Consider the following 19,303-nt stretch of genomic DNA (forward strand, 5'->3'; position numbering starts at 1 on the left):
TGCCCACAACTACATGCTAAAGAAAAAATAATGAAGATGGTTCCGCAAGTATAAAACTGTAATGTTGGTTACATCTTGTTATTAATGTCTGGTACTTCTTTTTAATGAAAAATTTATCTTCCTATTGCGTTCAGTAACGAAGATAGGGAGGAATTATTTTAGTCCTGGAAAAATACGGCCACTGTCAAAATAATTACAGTACACGAACCACTCCTGCAAACAGGAAAAGAAATCCCTATTGTCTTGAAATGGACAAATTATGTAATCATACTAATTGCGTTTGAATCAATTTCACTTACACCCAGCCAGTACTGTACTGCCTTCCGACTTAAGAAGTAAGAAGTGGATGTGACTGCGCTGGAACGTGCCCATTCACGGTCACGATCTCTCGGCCCGGCAGTAGAAGACATTCACATTCGGATGTTGCAGCACCTTTAGTCCTATGACAAGTGTTTCCACCTGCAAATATGCATTTCCCATAAGTTTTCGCATAGCCAGGCTTATCACTACGAAGCCTGGTAAGGATAGAGATGTTCCCACCACTACTGCCTCATTACAGTCTCCAGTAGTGCGCCAAGCTGATGACACGAATACTCAATGGAGGGCTGGAATGGTGGGTTGTGTCTCAGATAGTGCTAACAGTTGTCCAATATGACATCATAGACATCACTCCACAGACCAGCTTGTCACCTTGTCAGCCCCAATCATGGACGACGTACTGCTACAGTACCAGATGATTATCTACGATTTTTACTCGATAAACGTCTACAACACTTGCTGGAGGAGGAGCATCCCCCGTACAGTGCACATATGAGGCTTCGTATCTCACCTACTAATTGCGTTTGAATCAGTTTCACTTACACCCAGCCAGTACTGTACTGCCTTCCGACTTAAGAAGTGAACTTTAAGAGATCAGATTTTTAGTGTACGCTTATGGAGGGGGGAAGAGGGTGGGAAGTAGGCTGTGTAGGACACTTCCACGTAGCTGAACGGAGTATCTGAGCGCAACCTTATTTTCTACAGAAATCATTACTATTTTCTGCCTGGTCTCTCAAGATCTCTCTTCTTTGACAATTCCGCGGTGAAAAGCACGAATAAAATAAACAGAAAGTGCAGGGGAGCTAAGGCGCAATGAAAAATGTGAATAAATCAAAAACGAAATAACCGAGGGAAGGACTGACTGAGCATATAGAAAAGCCAAAACAACCTTCAGTGAAATTGAGCAGCGGCAGTGGCATTAGGCGTGTAATGGTGATGTCATAGTTAATTGCAGAGGAGAGAGCATGTAGCTGGAAAGAGTACTTTTAAGACCTCCATCAGGGGGAGTTGTCTGATGACGTGATGAAAAATGAAACAGGAGTCGATATCGGAGAGTTACGGGATCCAGTATTAGAATCATAATTTAAGTGCTTTGGTAGACTTAAGATCAAATAAGGCAGTATGGCTAGATAACATTCTATGGCAATTTCTAAAATCGTTGTGGGCAGTGGTGACAAAACGACTGTTCACGTTGGTGTGTAGACTGTTTGAGACTGGCATTATACTGTAAGACTTTCGGGAAAAAAATGGGAAAATTGCATGACTCAACAAGTATGAGAATTACAGCACACGCTGTTTAACAGCTCATGCTTCCAAGTTGTTGACAAGAATAATATACAGGAATAGAAAACTGAGGATGTGTTAGATAACGAACAGTTCGGCTTTAAGGAAGGCAAAGGCACCGGAGAGGCAGTTCTGACGTTGTGATTAAAAATGGGAGCAGGACTAAAGAATAAATCAAGGCAGGTTCATAGGACATGTCACACTAGAAAAAGCGTTCGCCAATGTAAAATGGTGCAAGATGTTCAAAATTCTGAAAAGTAGGGGTAAGCTGTAGCGAAAGACGGGTGATATACGATATGAACAAGAACCAGGAGAGAACAATACCGGGTGGAGGACCAAGAACTTAATTCTCTGAATAAAATGGGCATGTGACGGGGAAAGAGCCATTACGCCCCTGCTGTTCAGTGAATACATCAAGGAAGGAATGTCGAAAATAAAAGAAAGGTTGAAGAGTGCAATTAAAATTCAAGGTGAAAGGATATCAGTGATGAGATTCGCTGATGGCATTACTATCCTCGGTGAAAATGAAGAAGAATTACAGAATTTGTTGAATGGAATGAACAGTCTAATGATTGCAGCATATGGATTGAGAGTACATCGAAGAAAGATGTAAGTAATGAGAAGTGGCAGAACTGAAAACAGCTGGCAACTTAACATCAGAACTGGGAATCTTGAAGTAGATGGAGTTAAGGAATTGTGCTTTCTACTCAACAAAATAACCCATGGCGCTCGGAGAAAGGAGGACATAAAGAGAAGACTAGGACCGGCAAAAAGAGCATTCCTGGCAAGACAAATTCGCTAGTATCAAACATTGTCTGTCAGTTGAGGAAGAAATTTTTGAGGATGTACGTCTGGAGCACGGTATTGTATGGTAGTGAAACATGGGCTGTGGGGAAACCGGAACAGAAGGGAATCGAAGCATGTGAGATGTGATGCTACAGCAGAATGTTTAAACTTAGGTGGATGGATAAGGTAAGCAACGAGGAGGTGCTCCGCAGAATCGGCGAAGAAAAGAGTATATGGTAAACACAGACAAAAAGAAGGTACAGGGTGATAGCACATCTGTTAAGACATCAGGAAATAACTTCCACGGTACTAGAGGGAGTTGTAGAGTTTAGAAACTGTAGAGGAAAACAGAGGTTGGAATACATCTAGCGAAAAATTCAGGGCGTAGATTGTAAGTGCTGTCTTGAGATAAAAATGTTGTCAAAGAAAAGCAATTCGTGGCTTGCTGCATAAAACCAGTCCAAAGACTGATGATAGCAAAAAAAAAAAAAAAAAACGTTGCAGCTCTCAAAGGACCTATTTATTCGAGCAGCGACTTCAGCACTATCTCTAACACCACTACTCGTTGAGCGTACGCGGGACTGCTACGGTCGCAGGTGCGAATCCTGTCTCGGGCATGGGTGTGTGTGATGTCCTTAGGTTAGTTAGGTTTAAGTAGTTCTAAGTTCTAGGGGACTTATGACCTAAGATGTTGAGTCCCATAGTGCTCAGAGCCATTTGAACCATCGTTGAGCGTAAACAACGGCTTCCACATTTCCATCGAAAAGCCGATGCGCATGAATTCCGACAGCGAAAGAAATTCCATCCACCATGCTTACGACTCCGACACTCTGCTCTCCTGTTGGTCGAAACTACGAAATACTTTAGATTAACACTAGATATTAAATCCTGCTGGTCCTATATTAGAAAAAGTTATGACCGTGTGCTGTATGTCGTACTCGTTCCTAGTCCTAAGTGGCACCTCACGGTGAGCAGACTGGACAGTCCTCCTTCGTTTGTATAAATCTTTAGTCTGACGAACTATTGCTGTTGTGATGTTCTCCTCTGCAGATACACTTCCCGACCTCCCCCCCCCCCCCCAACCACTCACCAGCAGTTGGTTTAACTCACACCCCTGCCGAAGAACACTCGACCATTCACTCGAAATTTATGGAGCTCCGGAGCAGCGTGAGGACAACACCTTTATCTATACAGGCGGCTCTGAGGATGACCATTAGGGTGGCTCTCATAAAGCGTTTTACAGTAACATTGGTATAAGCTGCTTGTAGTTTGGTCTTCGGAGTAGAAGGGTAAAGGATGCTTCAGGGCTTTAAGAATGAAGCCCATAAACTTCACAAAGTACTATGATTGGATGATGAAGTAGTCTGTTGCCTAATGTTGCACGGTTGTTTACATCAGTTTCCGTAAGTGAATGCGTTCTGATTTCACAGACCGCATTGCTCAAGTCACATGAAGCAGACAATGACTACAAGGCAGATAAAGGGCAGAGCGAGCCGTACTGTTCCTTTTCGTGAGAGAATGCGGTCTCTCCAGTAGCTTTTTACTTTAGAATGAAGGTAGAAATTAAAACATTCATAATGATTCCGTATTCAGTTCCTTTACAGGAGATAATATTCATTGCCTCACAAAAGAAGTATAGCACCCAGATGGGGTGGAGGAAACGAAATGAAACTTCACGTGTTGAGGGGTTATTCAATGTTATTTCAGTGAATAGACTATCGAGTCAAATTTACAGAGTACTTGGTAGTATCAGTCCCTTATCAGCGTGTCATTGCTCACCCTCTGTCACAGATATAGCAGTGATTCAGTTGGGAAGGGTGTCTTGAGCCCGTTGTATCCTTTCGTAAGGCAAGCTCGCTCACAACTGTTATAACTGGTCCTTGGTATCCCCGACACTGGCACTGGAAAGGAATTGATGGTTCCACACATGTTCCATCAGAGTACGACCTGAGGTTCTTGCTGGCCACAGGAGTTCCTCAGCGTAACGTAGACAGTCCATACAGAAATGTGTCATGCGTGGAGGAGCATTGTCCAGATGGAAAGAGCACTGTGATAAGATCGATTGAAAGTAACACGTTAAGACGCAGGATGAACATTTTGTATCGTTGTGCCATCAAGCCGTAATATGAAGTCATGCACCACGTCTCTCCAAACCATGACGCCAGGAGTAACTTCGTTGTCTCTCTTACCAAAATTGCAAGAACGTGACTTGTCCCCCAAGTCGCCACCGTACTTGTCGACGATGGTCTTCCGCGGTAGTGCAGAACCACCATCTTTCCACCTACAGAATGTGATAACATTGATCAGTAGAGTCCATGCTTTATGGTCACGGAACCACCCCATACGCAGCCTTTCGTGTTGAGGTGCTAAAAGGTAGCCTGCGGAAGAGTAGTTGATTCCCTGGTCAAGTTCCACTCGTCCCCGACCTCGCCATGACAGAAAGTGTTGCAGGCTGTTCGTTGCATGAATAAAACTTTCTCGGTTTTCAAGCCGCATCAGTTCGAATAAAACCCTCGAGTTTTCGAGGACCAAATCCGCCATCGTCGTCAGGAGTTCACTGACTGCCGGGACTGCCACGGTTTCTCACTTATATAGGCATGATGATATCATCAACAGCCAATCAGATAGACCCAATGTGGCGTGCGCGCGCGTAAGTCGATCCGGGCAGCTTGCCCGCGGCAGCGTCGGTGACGTTAAGTGGGGTCAGGGGCTGGCACCTCGTTTGAAACTGCCGCTCCCGCGTAGCACTTTTGTCTTTGCTTTCTTTCGATGTCCAACGCCCGTTACCATGCCCTGCTGAGTGTGTACCCTTGGTATCTGTTAAAAATTGTTGTTGTTTAAACGAATCTCGGCCGAATCCTTTATAACGGAGTCCCAATTTGTAGATGCATGAGCCAGCACTTTTGTATTTTCTAACTATATTTCATGGGCGTTTTCTAGGCAGTGCTTCACTCTGGCCGACTTGTCAAGCTCCTTTCGTATTATATGGCGCTTGTGCTCAGTACACCGCTCCGCAACCGTGCGGATTGTTTGTCCGATATACATGCTGCCACATTCTCAGGGTACACCATACACGCGGGACACTCGACGAGCAATGTAGCCTTTAACAGGGCGCAACATATCACGTATCTAGGGGACGGGCCGGAACACTGGTCTTAGCCCATGTTTCTGCATCAGACGTCCTAACTTACTGCTAGTTCCTCCACAGAATGGGAGGAATGCAGTCCGTTTGGCCTCTTCTACTGATTCACTAGGTGACTTTGGTCGGGGGCCATTCAAAGCGTTTGCGATGTCTCATTTCCTGTATCCTTTTTCCTCGAAAACACGTTTTAAGTTCTGCAATTCAGACTGTAGGTGGTCGTCGTCATTGCTTATTCTCGGGTGCCAGGCACACATGTAGAGTAGTTACAACGTGCTTGGCGCACAATACGTCTACCCTCGGATGTGGTAGTCTGTGTGGTCGACCTCGATTTGGCGATGAGTATGCCTGGCCTGAAGTCCAAAACCCCGCCACCGTCACATCTGACTGCCTCAAAGACCTGGATATTGCACGGTTCGACTGACCAGTCAAGTATAGACCCACAATGAGGCCTTTTCGAACCTTTGTTTTGTCCTGATTACGTTGTCTCACACAAGTAGGTGGACCTTCCGTGTCCTTCACAATGATCATTCAACACCTGACCCTGTTAGCGTTCCTTACATATACTACCAGGCCTAGAAATAATACTGAACAGGAAAAACGCTAGTGTAGTATCTGTAGGTCCATATTTTTAGCGATGGTCGCGGGACTCGGCTGTTCGATTGAGGATGTCAAATTAAACACCTTTCAGGCGTCAGTTTCCAACCTTATTTTGTTAGACAACCACTTTTGGCGCTTTATTGGGCCACCTTCAGGCCTTGTGTACAGACAACAATGCTACCAGTATGAAATAAGTAACCAAAAAAAGGAGGGGGCGGTGCAAGTCTTGTATACATGGTAATATGCAAATAATATAACTATACCATTATCAACCAGTATAGGAAATTGTATATAGTTACGGAAAAATTTACAAATAAAACAATAAGAGAACACTGCGCACACTATTAACTTAAACTAGTGACCAAAGTATATACATCACGTATTAGTAAGAAAGGAATGTACGAAATGGAGGTCAACATTTCATGTTACGCATAGACAATCACGGAATAAAGCTAATGCAACGCCCGTGAAACAACTGGAGTAAAATAATGTAGTCATATACTGACGAGTTCAGACTGAACATGAAACGTTTGATTACATGCTGTCATATACTAGTAAAAATTATATGACAACCCCACAAGTATCTGTATCTCTCGATTGCTTTCCAACTGTGTCCTGGAAAAGATAGAGAGTGGAAAACAACCGTACCGCCAGGGATTCAAATTTGATACAAAGGAAATGGCCTCTGTGGAAACTGTTTGGCTTTTGCTGATGATCTGGAACTCATTGAAAATAATATTGACGAAGCTAAGGTTCAAGTGTCCAGCCTACAATCAATTGCTGCTAAGACTGGCCGAAAAATAGCATTTAATAAAACTGAATTCATCACAAACATCAAACACGCTCCACCTCATATTGAAATACAACAAGAGAAAATCAAGCAGTCAAAGATATTTGAATATCTTGGTGAAATAATTACACCTGGTGGTTCAGAAAATGCAGCTATAGAAAGTAGGTGTTCTAAACTAGAAGGTGCTTTCATCTGTGCAAAGACTTACACAAAAACAAAAGCCTGTCCTTAAACCTAAGACTTAGTCATTGTAACACCGTAATTAGACCGTCAGCTTTGTATGCATCAGAATGTTTAATCATGACGAAGAAAGGATTAGTGCGAAAACTTGAAATAAAGACCGAAAAATTTTGAGGAAAATCCTTCGCCCTATCAAAGAAAACGGAGAATTCCGCCGAAGACACAACTGTGAATTATAAGAACATACAGAAGACATTGTTACCAGCATGAGTAAGCGGAGAATGATGTTTTTGGTCATCTGGAAAGAATGAACCCACAAAGACTTACTCATCGCATACATTCATCAATTTCAAAAACAAAACTGTGTTCAAAATGGGCAAGCCAAGTTAAAAAGGATTTACAGGAAGCTGAAATTTCATTTGATCACATTCAGGATCGAGAAGTTTTCAGTGATAAAGTCAAAATTACTAAAAACCTTATTTCGCTTACTACGCCAGTTCCACGTCCTGCCTCCAAAAGGTCAAAACAGAGAAAAGGAGCACAGTCAGTGAAAATGAAAATCTACTGGCAAAAAAGGAAACATAATCAGGGAAGAGATTAAAATCTTCGTGGTTCATAGCAGGCCGAAACAATAGAAAAAACTGTATCATTATTAAGTAATAATAATCAATAAAAAGAGAATAAAACTTCATCAGTTGAATTCATCGATTACAAATCATGAGATGCAACAATTTAATAAAACATTTCTAGTGAATCAAACTACGAATCTAATGCAATATACCGTAACGAATTTCCACTAAGCTGTAAGTATTGCAATCTGGAAGAGATAAAACCACGTTGTCACGAAAGTGATAAGTTTATCAGTAACAGGCGTGTGGTTAGGTGAGATACATAAGTTATGGTGTAAGCATAACAGTGCTGCCATGCGTACGCAGTACATCAGAAAAACACAGTTACGATCACAACAACCAAAGGCGTTTGCCTCTACATGTCATGTAGCCCGTAAACAAGGGAAGAGAAAAGATGGTATGACATACGACAGAAATCTCCAGAGCACACGTATCGGAGTATAATAAGGTTGAAAATTGACGGCTGAAAGGTGTTTAATTTGAAATCCTCTAATGTTGTATGGTGGCAGTTCTACCTGTTACAGCCAAATGCAGTTCTAACCATTTACTTACACGCTTTTGGTGTGTATGTGTACGAAGTCACACTGACGTCAAACCACAGGTGCTTCACTATTTTTTGGCAGGCAATGTATTATTTGGATATTCTTCATATGAAGTGACTGGAAGTAAACTCCCATTTGCTCAACATCCGTTCATAATCCGCCAATGTTAAAATTGACTTACATCAAAATTCCACGTTAGTTTTTCCTTAACTTGATAATTTAATGAGAAAAATACTCATTCCCTAACAGGAGTTAAGAAACTGCATACAAGAATTGATGCAAAGATGAAAGCAAAAGAAATTATTCTGGAAGATTGGTGGAGGTTCATAAGCGAAACGAAAGTTGAGGGCAAATTGTTCTTTCCTAATTCTCAGAAAGTAATTGCTATTGTAGAAGATAATCGAATCCTGATCAATCAACAAATAAAAGAAGCGCTAAGGTTGATACATGGAATCAAACACCAGCTGGAAAGGTTCTGCGCGGGCATAAGCAGTTGTAAAGAGGCAAGAATGAAACAATATGAAATCGAACAAAACAGTTGCACGTATTTTATTTGACGACCTTTAAGTCTAATTAATTTCCTGAATGGAAACTGGAATCTGCCAATGTACAGAAGAACGACAAAGATATTAAAAATAATTCAAGTGCCGTTCGACTAATTCCTAAAAATTACCAATAAAATCACTTAACAGTTTAACACTAGTAGTATTTTTTACCAGAATTCATTTGACTGACAAATTTCTTAAGACACATCCTGCACGGTGAGGTGAGGCACAAATGAAAATTTTTACAAGGATAGTTATTAAACTGAATATTACAATTGACCCAACTGAGAGAGGCAACAAGCTCGTGATGGACTACAATAAACAATTTTCCCAATAAGAATCAACGGAATTAGTACTTTGAGTTGTAAATCGAGTACTGTTTTCAAAGCATAGTAAGAGACTTATTTGGGATTAATAACGTGTAAAGACAATGTAATGTGATCTCTTCATTTTTTGCCTTGTAAAAATTGTATGCAGCAGCTTTAAGAGCGATGTTATTAAAGTTAACACTGTAATATCAATAATTATCTTCAAAGTAGTGAATTTATTTGTTAATAGTGTTACAGATAAAATAGTATTTGTTAATGCGACTTTTGGTTTTTTTCCCAGTATGGTGGCCTAGGGGTACGCTTTCCCATTTTCATATTGACTCCAAATTATAGAAGGCGCAAATTTGTGCAACGGAGCCAAACTAGTGGTAGCACGAAGAATAAATGACCACGGCGTGAGCTGTACCTCTGTTTTCGGCGGAGAGCGATTTAGTTGTCGTCTTTCAGATCAGTGTTCGATTTATATTGCCAAACATTTTGTTTTTTATCGCACGACACTGTATATCCGGCGCCACAGATTCTCTAAACGTACTGCATGCTTAGATCCTCTCAGTCGCATCCAGAGGCTCTGGGTAGCCTGCAATTAGTACAGCGGAACCAAGATTGCCTTCAGTCGTACGCTGATGCTGATCCAACATGTCGTTGGTATGGATTCCAGAAGGAGGAATGAGGTGGCTGCTGATAAGGCTGCATCTCTGCTAAATGCCATTCAGCTATTTTGTCCCATCGAATGATTTCATCGTTGTTATATGTAGGCACATTTCACATCTTTGGGAGGAAAATTGGTCGTCTCTTCATCGGAACAAACTCGATCTCGGGGAGATTAAGCCCCTCCCTACAACCTGAGCGACTTCCTTCCGTGAGTCTCGTTACGAGAGGAGAATTCCAGATGGGCCACGGTTCGGGCGCTGCCTTCTCAACCTTCCTCATCAGTCGGGGCGTACCGCACCACTTGTCGCTGACTATAACGAACTCCTGACGGTGCGCAACTTTTTAAACCTATATCTTTGCTTTAAACCATTATATTGTAATGTGATTTTGTAATATGAACTACCTGAGGTACTGACATATGCAGGCACAGGCTGTAGACGTCATCCTACTCTTTACTCGCAGTAGCAACGTGGCGAGGGTAATTTAATTTTTGATCGTGGATTCCTTTGGTCATAAAGATGTTTAACGAGTTGCCTGTTATTCGGTTGGGTCGTTATAAATTTTCATTTATTTTGCAATGCGTTTTTCGCTTTTTAACTATTGTTCGAGGGTACCTGCCATTAGTCTTTGTAGTTTTATTCACCTGGTAATGCCTTTTAGGTTCCTATGTATAAATTAACTCCAGGCACCACGGAGTGATGTACTCAGAAAACAGAGGTATGATTTAGGCGCTTCTGACCTCCAGTTATTTTGCGTTCAAAGCTGTAAAAAAGGAATGCTGCGTCTGCCATATTTGTTAACCATGGGCGATGGAATAAATCTGAGCTCTATTAGACTGTAGTAACGTGCTCAGTATTTCATTCTGAAGACAATTATCTCTCAGACGACTCGTTGCGAGACCCATGTTTACTCGAATCTCTTTGCTTCCTTTGTGACATACTTTGAACAACTGCAATTTTCGCTGTCAATAGGTGTGTGATGGAATATGGGCGTAATTGGATTTACACCCTTTTTCCGTCAAAGTGCTAAATCGATGCCTCCGTATTTGCATTACCCTCCTTCAAAATTTCGACTCGATATCTTCGGTGCAAGCTAAGCAATTATCTTAAGAAGGCAGTGGATGACAGGCAGTTGTCACCTTGTTTAATGCGTGTAGGTTATCGTATCAACTCTGAGCTGCGTTGCGTGTTAACTTGCGTGATATAATGAGTAAAGTGAGTAGTAATGAGTCAGAAAATGAGTTACAGACAAAAAGAAGTAAGTGTAACTGGAATTTTGGCATTTATGGAAGAAAGTTGAAGAAGAGGGAAACTGTACATTCAAAAGAAGAGTATGTCATAACTTTTAAACAATGCAGAGAGAAAGCAGAGCCATTTCACGTCATTGACGGAAGTGAGTAATTACAGATGGAAGAAATGTTTAATGGGCTTCTTCTCATCAAAGCTGCACGGGAAATTTCCTTTCCAGCTGCAGTCATATGTGAGGATGCACTTTGGCAGTGATGGCATAATCGATGCTTCAAAATGATATTGGAAGGTCTTTATACCCTTTAAGTTCATTGAGAAATCAACAAGGCTCCCTGAAGATATTTCATTTTTGTCACTAATAGAGAAACCAACCGTAGAAGCAAAGTTGAAGGACATTCTACACCTGTTGCGCTTTCTTCCTAATACAGTAAAAGGCTGGAATGAAGAACTTCTAGACAGAGTAAATAGTGAAGAAGCTACTGATCCTGAACAAGAACTATAATGGCTAAGAACGTATATGTTTTGTTAATGTGAAACGTCCCCTTAGAACAATTGTACATGAGTGTGCTTAAACTGACACACAATATATTTAGCGCAACGCAATCTGACTTTCAAAAATCCCTACAAAAGAATGGCCCTGACTAACATTAACCTATACCTTTCACAAATCACTTACCTCACAAAAATCTTCATTACTCGAACTACTGCAATACAGCGAGCGCCACTACTGCCAGCTAAATAAAAGATTCAAACTACGGAAGGCACTAACTACTGATAGGGATAGTTAGCAAATGAAAGATTTTAATAGAGAACAAACAATGTATTTACCTTAATAGTGTTGAAAAAGCATAATGTACATAGCAATTCATAATATCCATTCTGTACTCAAAAATCCGCCATCTCATTTCCCACATCCACCACTGCTGGCGGCTCACCTCCAACTGCGCAACGCTACGCGCTGTTCACGTCCAGCTGCCCAACACTACAATGGCTGACAACAATGCAAACTAGCCACAGACTGCACACAGCACAGCCAGGGATTTTCATACAGAGCGCTACGTAACGTTGCCAATAAGAAAACATAAACAGCCTATCTACAAATGTACAGCTTAACTGAATAATAAAATAATAAAAGCAATTTTCAAATCAATTTTCATGATGTATGAATGCAGAGTTTCGCGGCGATAACATTGAATAAAATGTTCTCGGGTTTCCAACCGCGTCAATTGCTTAAAACTACACGAGCTTTCGGCCAAGCACTCCTTCGCCATTGTCAAGTGATATGACTGCCAGTGGGCTGTTGGTGCGCCCTTATATACGCTAGCTGCCGGCTGTGACGTCACTGGTGCCCGTAACATTGCCATATATGGGCATGTTTTGAGTCGGCGTTCGATGTGCCCTCTTCAACCGCGCCATCGTTGGATCCCACGCAGCGCTGAGCTGCAAGCCACCGTCTCTATTCAGGGTGTTAGCGGTAATTTTTATTTCAATAGCTTCCTCTATTAAACTGTCCCAGAAGCCGTTAGTGCGAGCCACGACAGAGGTACCGTCAAATTTTATGTGGTGACCGTTTTCTAACGCATGCTCAGCTAACGCAGATTTCTCTGGATAGCGTAGCCGATAATACCTCTCACATTCTTTCCTGCGTTGTTCCACAGTGCGCACTGTTTGTCTGATGTACTTCTGGCCACACTCACAAGGTATTTCGTAGACTCCAGGTGTTCTGAGACCTACTGCTTCATTAACTGGTCTCAGTAATTGACGGATTTTCGTTGGAGGCCTGAAGATTGATTTGATCTTGTGTCTTTTTAACAGGCGGTTTATCTTGCCCAACACAGAGCCACAGCATGGCAGCAAAGCAAGTTTCTTTTCCTGATCTTCGTCGGTGGTCTTATTCTGATATTTCGCAGAATTCACTTCTTTCACTTGATGGGCGGTGTAGCCGTTATTCCTGGAAACCTTGCGTATGTGGCTCAGCTAATGGGGCAGGTTATCATCGTCTGATAATACTCTTGCACGATGCACCAATGTTTCTAATACTGTGCTCTTCTGTGCTGGATGGTCTCTCTTTATCCTCTGTCTATGTGTCGTGGCTCGCACTAACGGTTTCTGGGACAGTTTAATAAAGGAAGCTATTGAAATAAAAATTACCGCAAACACCCTGAATAGAAACGGTGGCTCGCTGTTTATCCAGCGATCGCGCGGTTGAAGAGGGCACATCGAACACCGACTCAGAACATGCCCATATATGGCAATGTCACTGGCAAGAGGCCTACGAGAAAGACGGGTGGCCGGCCGAAGTGGCCGTGCGGTTAAAGGCGCTGCAGTCTGGAACCGCAAGGCCGCTACGGTCGCAGGTTCGAATCCTGCCTCGGGCATGGATGTTTGTGATGTCCTTAGGTTAGTTAGGTTTAACTAGTTCTAAGTTCTAGGGGACTAATGACCTCAGCAGTTGAATCCCATAGTGCTCAGAGCCATTTTTGAAAGACGGGCCTCGGCGTGTACGTCACGAAGGTAGTCCTACGCTCGCTCGCTCGCTCAGATCAGCAGAAAAACTACGTTTCTACACCTGTTAACTCATAACTAGGCGTGTCGGTAGAAACGAAAACTAAATCTTCTACTGGAATCCGCCATTATGGCATCTTACTGTTATTAGTCCTGTAATTATGGGAAGTCCATGGGCCTGCTTATAATTTGTTACGGCTGTACGGGCGTACAATACAATAAAATCATGTTAAAATGATTATCAGTTGCATGGGGCACCACTTCCAGCACGTAATGAGTACGCTTCAGCAGAAGAGACTAAATGCTATGAACAGGCCGTTATACCATTTATGTCGAGCACTGATCTTAAATTGAATTTTGCTGTAGTACTGTTAATCATTAAGATTTCGTAATAGCAGATTGCAGTGGAAGAAGAATTCTCGTTAGTACTTACACGCCCAGCTGCGACTTAACAGGTTTAGAAACGCACTTTATCTGCTGAGCTGAGCGAGCGAGCGAGTTCAGGACTACCTTCGTGACGTACGCGCCGCGGCTTGTCTTTCTCGCAGGCCTCGCACGGGCACCAGTGACGTCACAGCGGGCAGCTAGCGTATATAAGGGCGGACCAACAGCCCTCTGGCAGTGTTTGGCAGAAAGCTCGTGTAGTTTTAAGCAAATGACGCAGTTGGAAACCCGAGAACATTTTATTCAATTTTCATCATATTTTGTAGATTTATCGTGGTTTGATGGAAAAAGGGCGTGAAACATTCATCATATTTTGGATAGTACATCACAAATAGAAGAAATATCTTCATTTGTAAGGAATGATTCTGTATGTTAAAAGTATGGTCTAAGACAGAATTATTGTATCATTGAAATATAACTGTTTTTCAATAATATATAATCATGGAATTCTTCAACTCACTTTTACCGGAAATGCACTTTCCGCACTTACGCCCATAGTCCAACAAACTCCCCAGTTACGATGTACCCTGCGTAATAGCACTTCTTATCAACATCCACTGCTCAGTGGCCTGCATAGCATAAATGTACAAGGCTTAGAATAAACTGCTCTGCCCAGGTGTGCGGCGTGATTCCCTGCTCTCGAGACGACATGGATTCGTGCGGCATGCTGACGCTACCCGACGAGGCCGCACACGCGACGGTGTTCCGGACCATCAGCATCAGCGGCGTCTTCAGCACCAACCACACGCTGGTGACGGCCAACACGCTGCTGCCGGGGCTGGCGCCGCTCCCGGCCGACAGGTTCAACATGACCACCGCGCCGGCGGGGGAGAAGCTCAAGCGGTTCACGCTCAAGACTACTGCCGCCGTCATGGAGGAGGGCGTCTCGCTCTTCACGTTCGCCATTTACTCGAGAGTCTACAAAAGAGACGGCGAGCCGGCGACCACACCACAAGAGACCGTAGTCGACTCTGACAACTGTTAGTGCTCTGAGAAATTTCGCGACTCCGTTTCTGTTATGTGCTATTAAACTGAATGTCTGTACTGTGGCAACAGAGAATAAAATGTTGAATGTTGTTTACTGTCACCAGGCTCTCTACCCACTGATCATTCATTTCCTGCAAATCCAGCTATAAGTCGTACCAGCTAACAAAAAGTGGTTCAAATGGCACTAAGCACTATTGTTCAAGTGGCTCTTAGCGTTATGGGACTTAACGTCTGAGGTCATCAGTCCCCTAGACTTAGAACTACTTAAACCTAACTAACCTAATGACATCACACACATCCATGCCCGAGGCAGGATTCGAACCTCCGACCGTAGCTTCAGCGCGGTTCCGGACTGAGACGCCTAGAATCAGCTAACTTTCCACTTTGAAAACTACACGTAAATTCCTCAGTTTGAATACAGACAACAGAGAATAGGCATTTAATTTAGCCAAAAAATCAACGTTGGATTTTAGGTCGTTGGATTATATCAGTAACTCACCCAAAGTTCATGTCAAGTAACGTTCAACGATCTCGAGGAATACACAAATATAAAAATGTATGTATATTCCACGTCTCCTCCTAAACCACTTCACTGATTTCAACCAAACATGCTACATATACCAATTACTGTCTGTAAAGAGTCGCTGCAGGGGTAAGAACCACCTACCTACCAAAGGGGTGCATGCGAAATGGAAGTGTACTCAATGACGTGCAAAGACCCAGACGTCATTAATCCAGTATTTGGAAATGAGTGCACTTAGTGACTTGCAACAAACTTTATACATCATTTAAAACCTTTAAGTAACTTTTTCTCGCTCAGCACTCTCCCGCTCTCCCCACCCGCGCCTCAGGAATGAAACAAACTCACCATATTCACAGTAAGTAGTACTTCGTACATACAGGGCGTTACAAAAAGGTACGTCCAAACTTTCAGTAAACATTCCTCACACACAAATAAAGAAAAGATGTTATGTGGACATGTGTCCGGAAACGCTTAATTTCCATGTTAGAGCTCATTTTAGTTCCTTCCACCTACGCTCAATGGAGCACGTTATCATGATTTCATACGGGATACTCTACCTGTGCTGCTAGAACATGTGCCTTTACAAGTACGACACAACATGTGGTTCATGCACGATGGAGCTCCTGCACATTTCAGTCCAAGTGTTCGTACGCTTCTCAACAACAGATTCGGTGACCGATGCATTGGTAGAGGCGGACCAATTCCATGGCCTCCACGCTCTCCTGACCTCAACCCTCTTGACTTTCATTTATGGGGGCATTTGAAAGCTCTTGTCTACGCAACCCCGGTACCAAATGTAGAGACTCTTCGTGCTCGTATTGTGGACGGCTGTGATACAATACGCCATTCTCCAGGGCTGCATCAGCGCATCAGGGATCCATGCGACGGAGGGTGGATGCATGTATCCTCGCTAACGGAGGACATTTTGAACATTTCCTGTAACAGAGTGTTTGATGTCACGCTGGTACGTTCTGTTGCTGTGTGTACCCATTCCATGATTAATATGATTTGAAGAGAAGTAATAAATTGAGCTCTAACACGGAAAGTAAGCGTTTCCGGACACATGTCCTCATAACATATTTTCTTTCTTCGTGTGTGAGGAATTTTTCCTGAAAGTTTGGCCGTACCTTTTTGTAACGCCCTGTATATTCGGTGGAGATTATCCTCGATTAAAGGAGGAACTTACAAATTTTTTATTCTCTATCAATGTGCGAAACCACGACTATAAAGATACATTCAGATGTATTTGTCCAGATATTTTCCTTTTACTCGAGTTCCTCGTATATGCATTACCACTAGTGTCCAGCTCTGCAATGCAGGGTGGTTCTGTGATGCTGTCACAAACTCTCAGCTGGTAAGCAAACGGTCGAGGCGATTGTAATAAGCAAAAATCGTTGTGCTACCTGTGTCATTCGGCTTCTTCTATTACAGGCTCTTTGATTTCCATATGTTGGGAGCAGGCACTACAGAGCAACAAAAGGAAAATAGTCAGTTAACATGGGCTATGAAATCCATCTTGTTCAGTACAAGAGGTGCGTTTCACAGCAGAAAAGTTGAAAAAGTGCTCATATTTGTTAAGGTGCGCATTTTAGAGTCCTTATTTACCACGAATTTTTCTTATTTTGCACCATATTACCAGCTCTCAAAAAATTAAGAGAAAAGAGCTTGCAGTAGAAGAGGTCCCAGTCAGAGGTATCAGAAGGACTTTCGGTAACAAACTTCGACTCTTGTCATTTCCGGACCATTGCCCCTACACCTCAAATTGATGCATTTATCCCTCTCCAACAGTAGAGGTGTAAAGAGAAAGCTGGCACAGTCGTGATGGTGGCTCTCCTTGAGTGGTCCCCCACTTCCTCCCTGTGGAGGGGGGGTTAAATGTGGCAACATTGTATTGTTGACATCACCACCCCCACTCTTTCCACCACCTCCACTTCCCCTCCCATCCCCCACTTCCCCCTCCTCTCACCTACTTCCCTCCCCTCACCTACTTGTGAACTGGCAGAAAAAAGACTCAGTCTGAGCTGAGCTATTGGAGGGGAAGGATGCAAGGTATTGTCTTGGAAACTGTGTTCCTCTATTTAGATGTGTATTACCCTACTGGGAGGAAGTCCTAAATTTTGGTTCAGAAACTGAACTGACAATACCCTACAGCCTTTCTCTCTGAAATTCAGGTAAACACAACTGCTTAAAATTGGTGGGACGATAGAAAAACGCTCTCAGGAAAAAATGGATCTCATCACAAGTGTTGGGTGTTAAATTTGAACAATATATTGTATATTTATTTAAAGATTAATTAAATTAATTAAATAAATTGCTGGGAAATGTGTTCAATTGACAAGATGTTGGCGTTGGACAGAGAGGAGTTTAGCAAGTATTTAGTTGTAAGAATACACCTGAAGACTGTGTCTACAGCTTCCTACTTGAGGAATGGAAGGAGGCGATAATGGCTGAGCATAGGGGAATACTTTTCAGTAAATAATGGTGCAGCAGGAAAGACTGAGGATGTATTTCAGGGCTCATGGAGCCTACTGACTGTGCTGTCTTTGTTCTTGTTTTTTGAAATGGCTGGTCAGCCCACAGACGACTTCATGCTTTTCCACTACTCCAGAATGAATGAACCAGAGGTATTCGCCTTGGTGTATGCGGAGAGACTGTGGGCGCTTGAAACGGGTATTTTTCTCCTTTTCGATCACATGTGTGTATATACTCATCTTTCTATGTGCCCTAGTCAACAATACTAGTCGAAATTTATGGAAGTGTCATACAACTGCTGCCTGAAGAATTGCCTCCCACCGATCCACAAATGTGATGCTACACACACACACTCACATACACACACACTCACACACACACACACACACACACACACACACATATATATATATATATATATATATATAATTCTTACCAAAAAACATATTAAACAAAGAAAAATAATTACTTACAATATTGTATCAGCCTCATTGGAGATACTCTGTGTGAACGTTGACCTTGGTCGTTGCGCAACCGCTTATCTCACCTGCCAAGTCAAATGAGACGCGTGCTATAGTAGTACTAGCAGCACGCGTACGGTATTGAACCCAACTTCGGATTAGTAGCGGCAACCGATAAGCGCTAAGCGTACATCGAGTACCAGGGGCTCAAGGATGCAACAGTTTTGTGTATATAAGTAATAAATCTGGGAAGAAAGCGTCAGTGAGAAGGGATAGGGCAGCAAACTATCACTGAAGGAAGGACAATAGATGCTAACACAACGGATGGAAAATGGCCTCACTGCTCTAATTACACATTAGTCACAGTTGAGAAACTGAACAGTCAAGAATCTCAAATAGATCGTATTTCTAGGAAATGACGACTTCTGGAATATTAGCGAAATACTTGTCTATTTGTTATGGACCACTCTCTGGGAGAAACAAGGCGACATACCGTCGGCTACGTTTGGAAGTGATATGGTCCGCTCTTCTCATTCCAGTACCGTAACTGCCATTCTGTGAAGACTGCTCTAAACCAATCTTACTAACATCGCCCACCCAAGTACACATGATCTCTTTAGATGTGTACATGCTGAGGATGCAAGCATTCCTACTTGGTGTATAGTAGATAAGAGCCTGATACATCTGAGAGCGCTCTGGTGATATAGTAGACGGTTAAGAAGAGGAGGAAACGTATGGTTTATGCATGCTGGAATTCCAGACAGAAGAAATTCGAAACATTTTACGTAAGTCACTCTTGCTATCAAATCTGAAGTACTACTCTAGTGTTTTTATAGACAGGTGTACTGAAAAGCGAGAAATGATCGCAGAA

General features: G+C 42.6%; 1 protein-coding gene across 2 annotated transcripts in view; it reads left to right on the forward strand.

The window, feature by feature from the left end:
• The window catches only part of LOC126191441 (uncharacterized), a 411,004-nt gene extending 395,930 nt beyond the window's left edge, over positions 1–15,074 (forward strand). For both annotated transcript variants that reach the window (XM_049932320.1, XM_049932319.1), the window contains exon 8: positions 14,606–15,074. In XM_049932320.1, the coding sequence (XP_049788277.1) occupies positions 14,606–14,974 (369 nt within the window). In that variant the 3' untranslated portion in view covers positions 14,975–15,074. The remainder of the gene's footprint in view (positions 1–14,605) is intronic.
• Positions 15,075–19,303: the final 4,229 nt, after the last annotated feature.

The sequence above is a fragment of the Schistocerca cancellata genome, chromosome 6, assembly GCF_023864275.1.
Source record: "Schistocerca cancellata isolate TAMUIC-IGC-003103 chromosome 6, iqSchCanc2.1, whole genome shotgun sequence".
Lineage (NCBI taxonomy): Eukaryota > Metazoa > Arthropoda > Insecta > Orthoptera > Acrididae > Schistocerca > Schistocerca cancellata.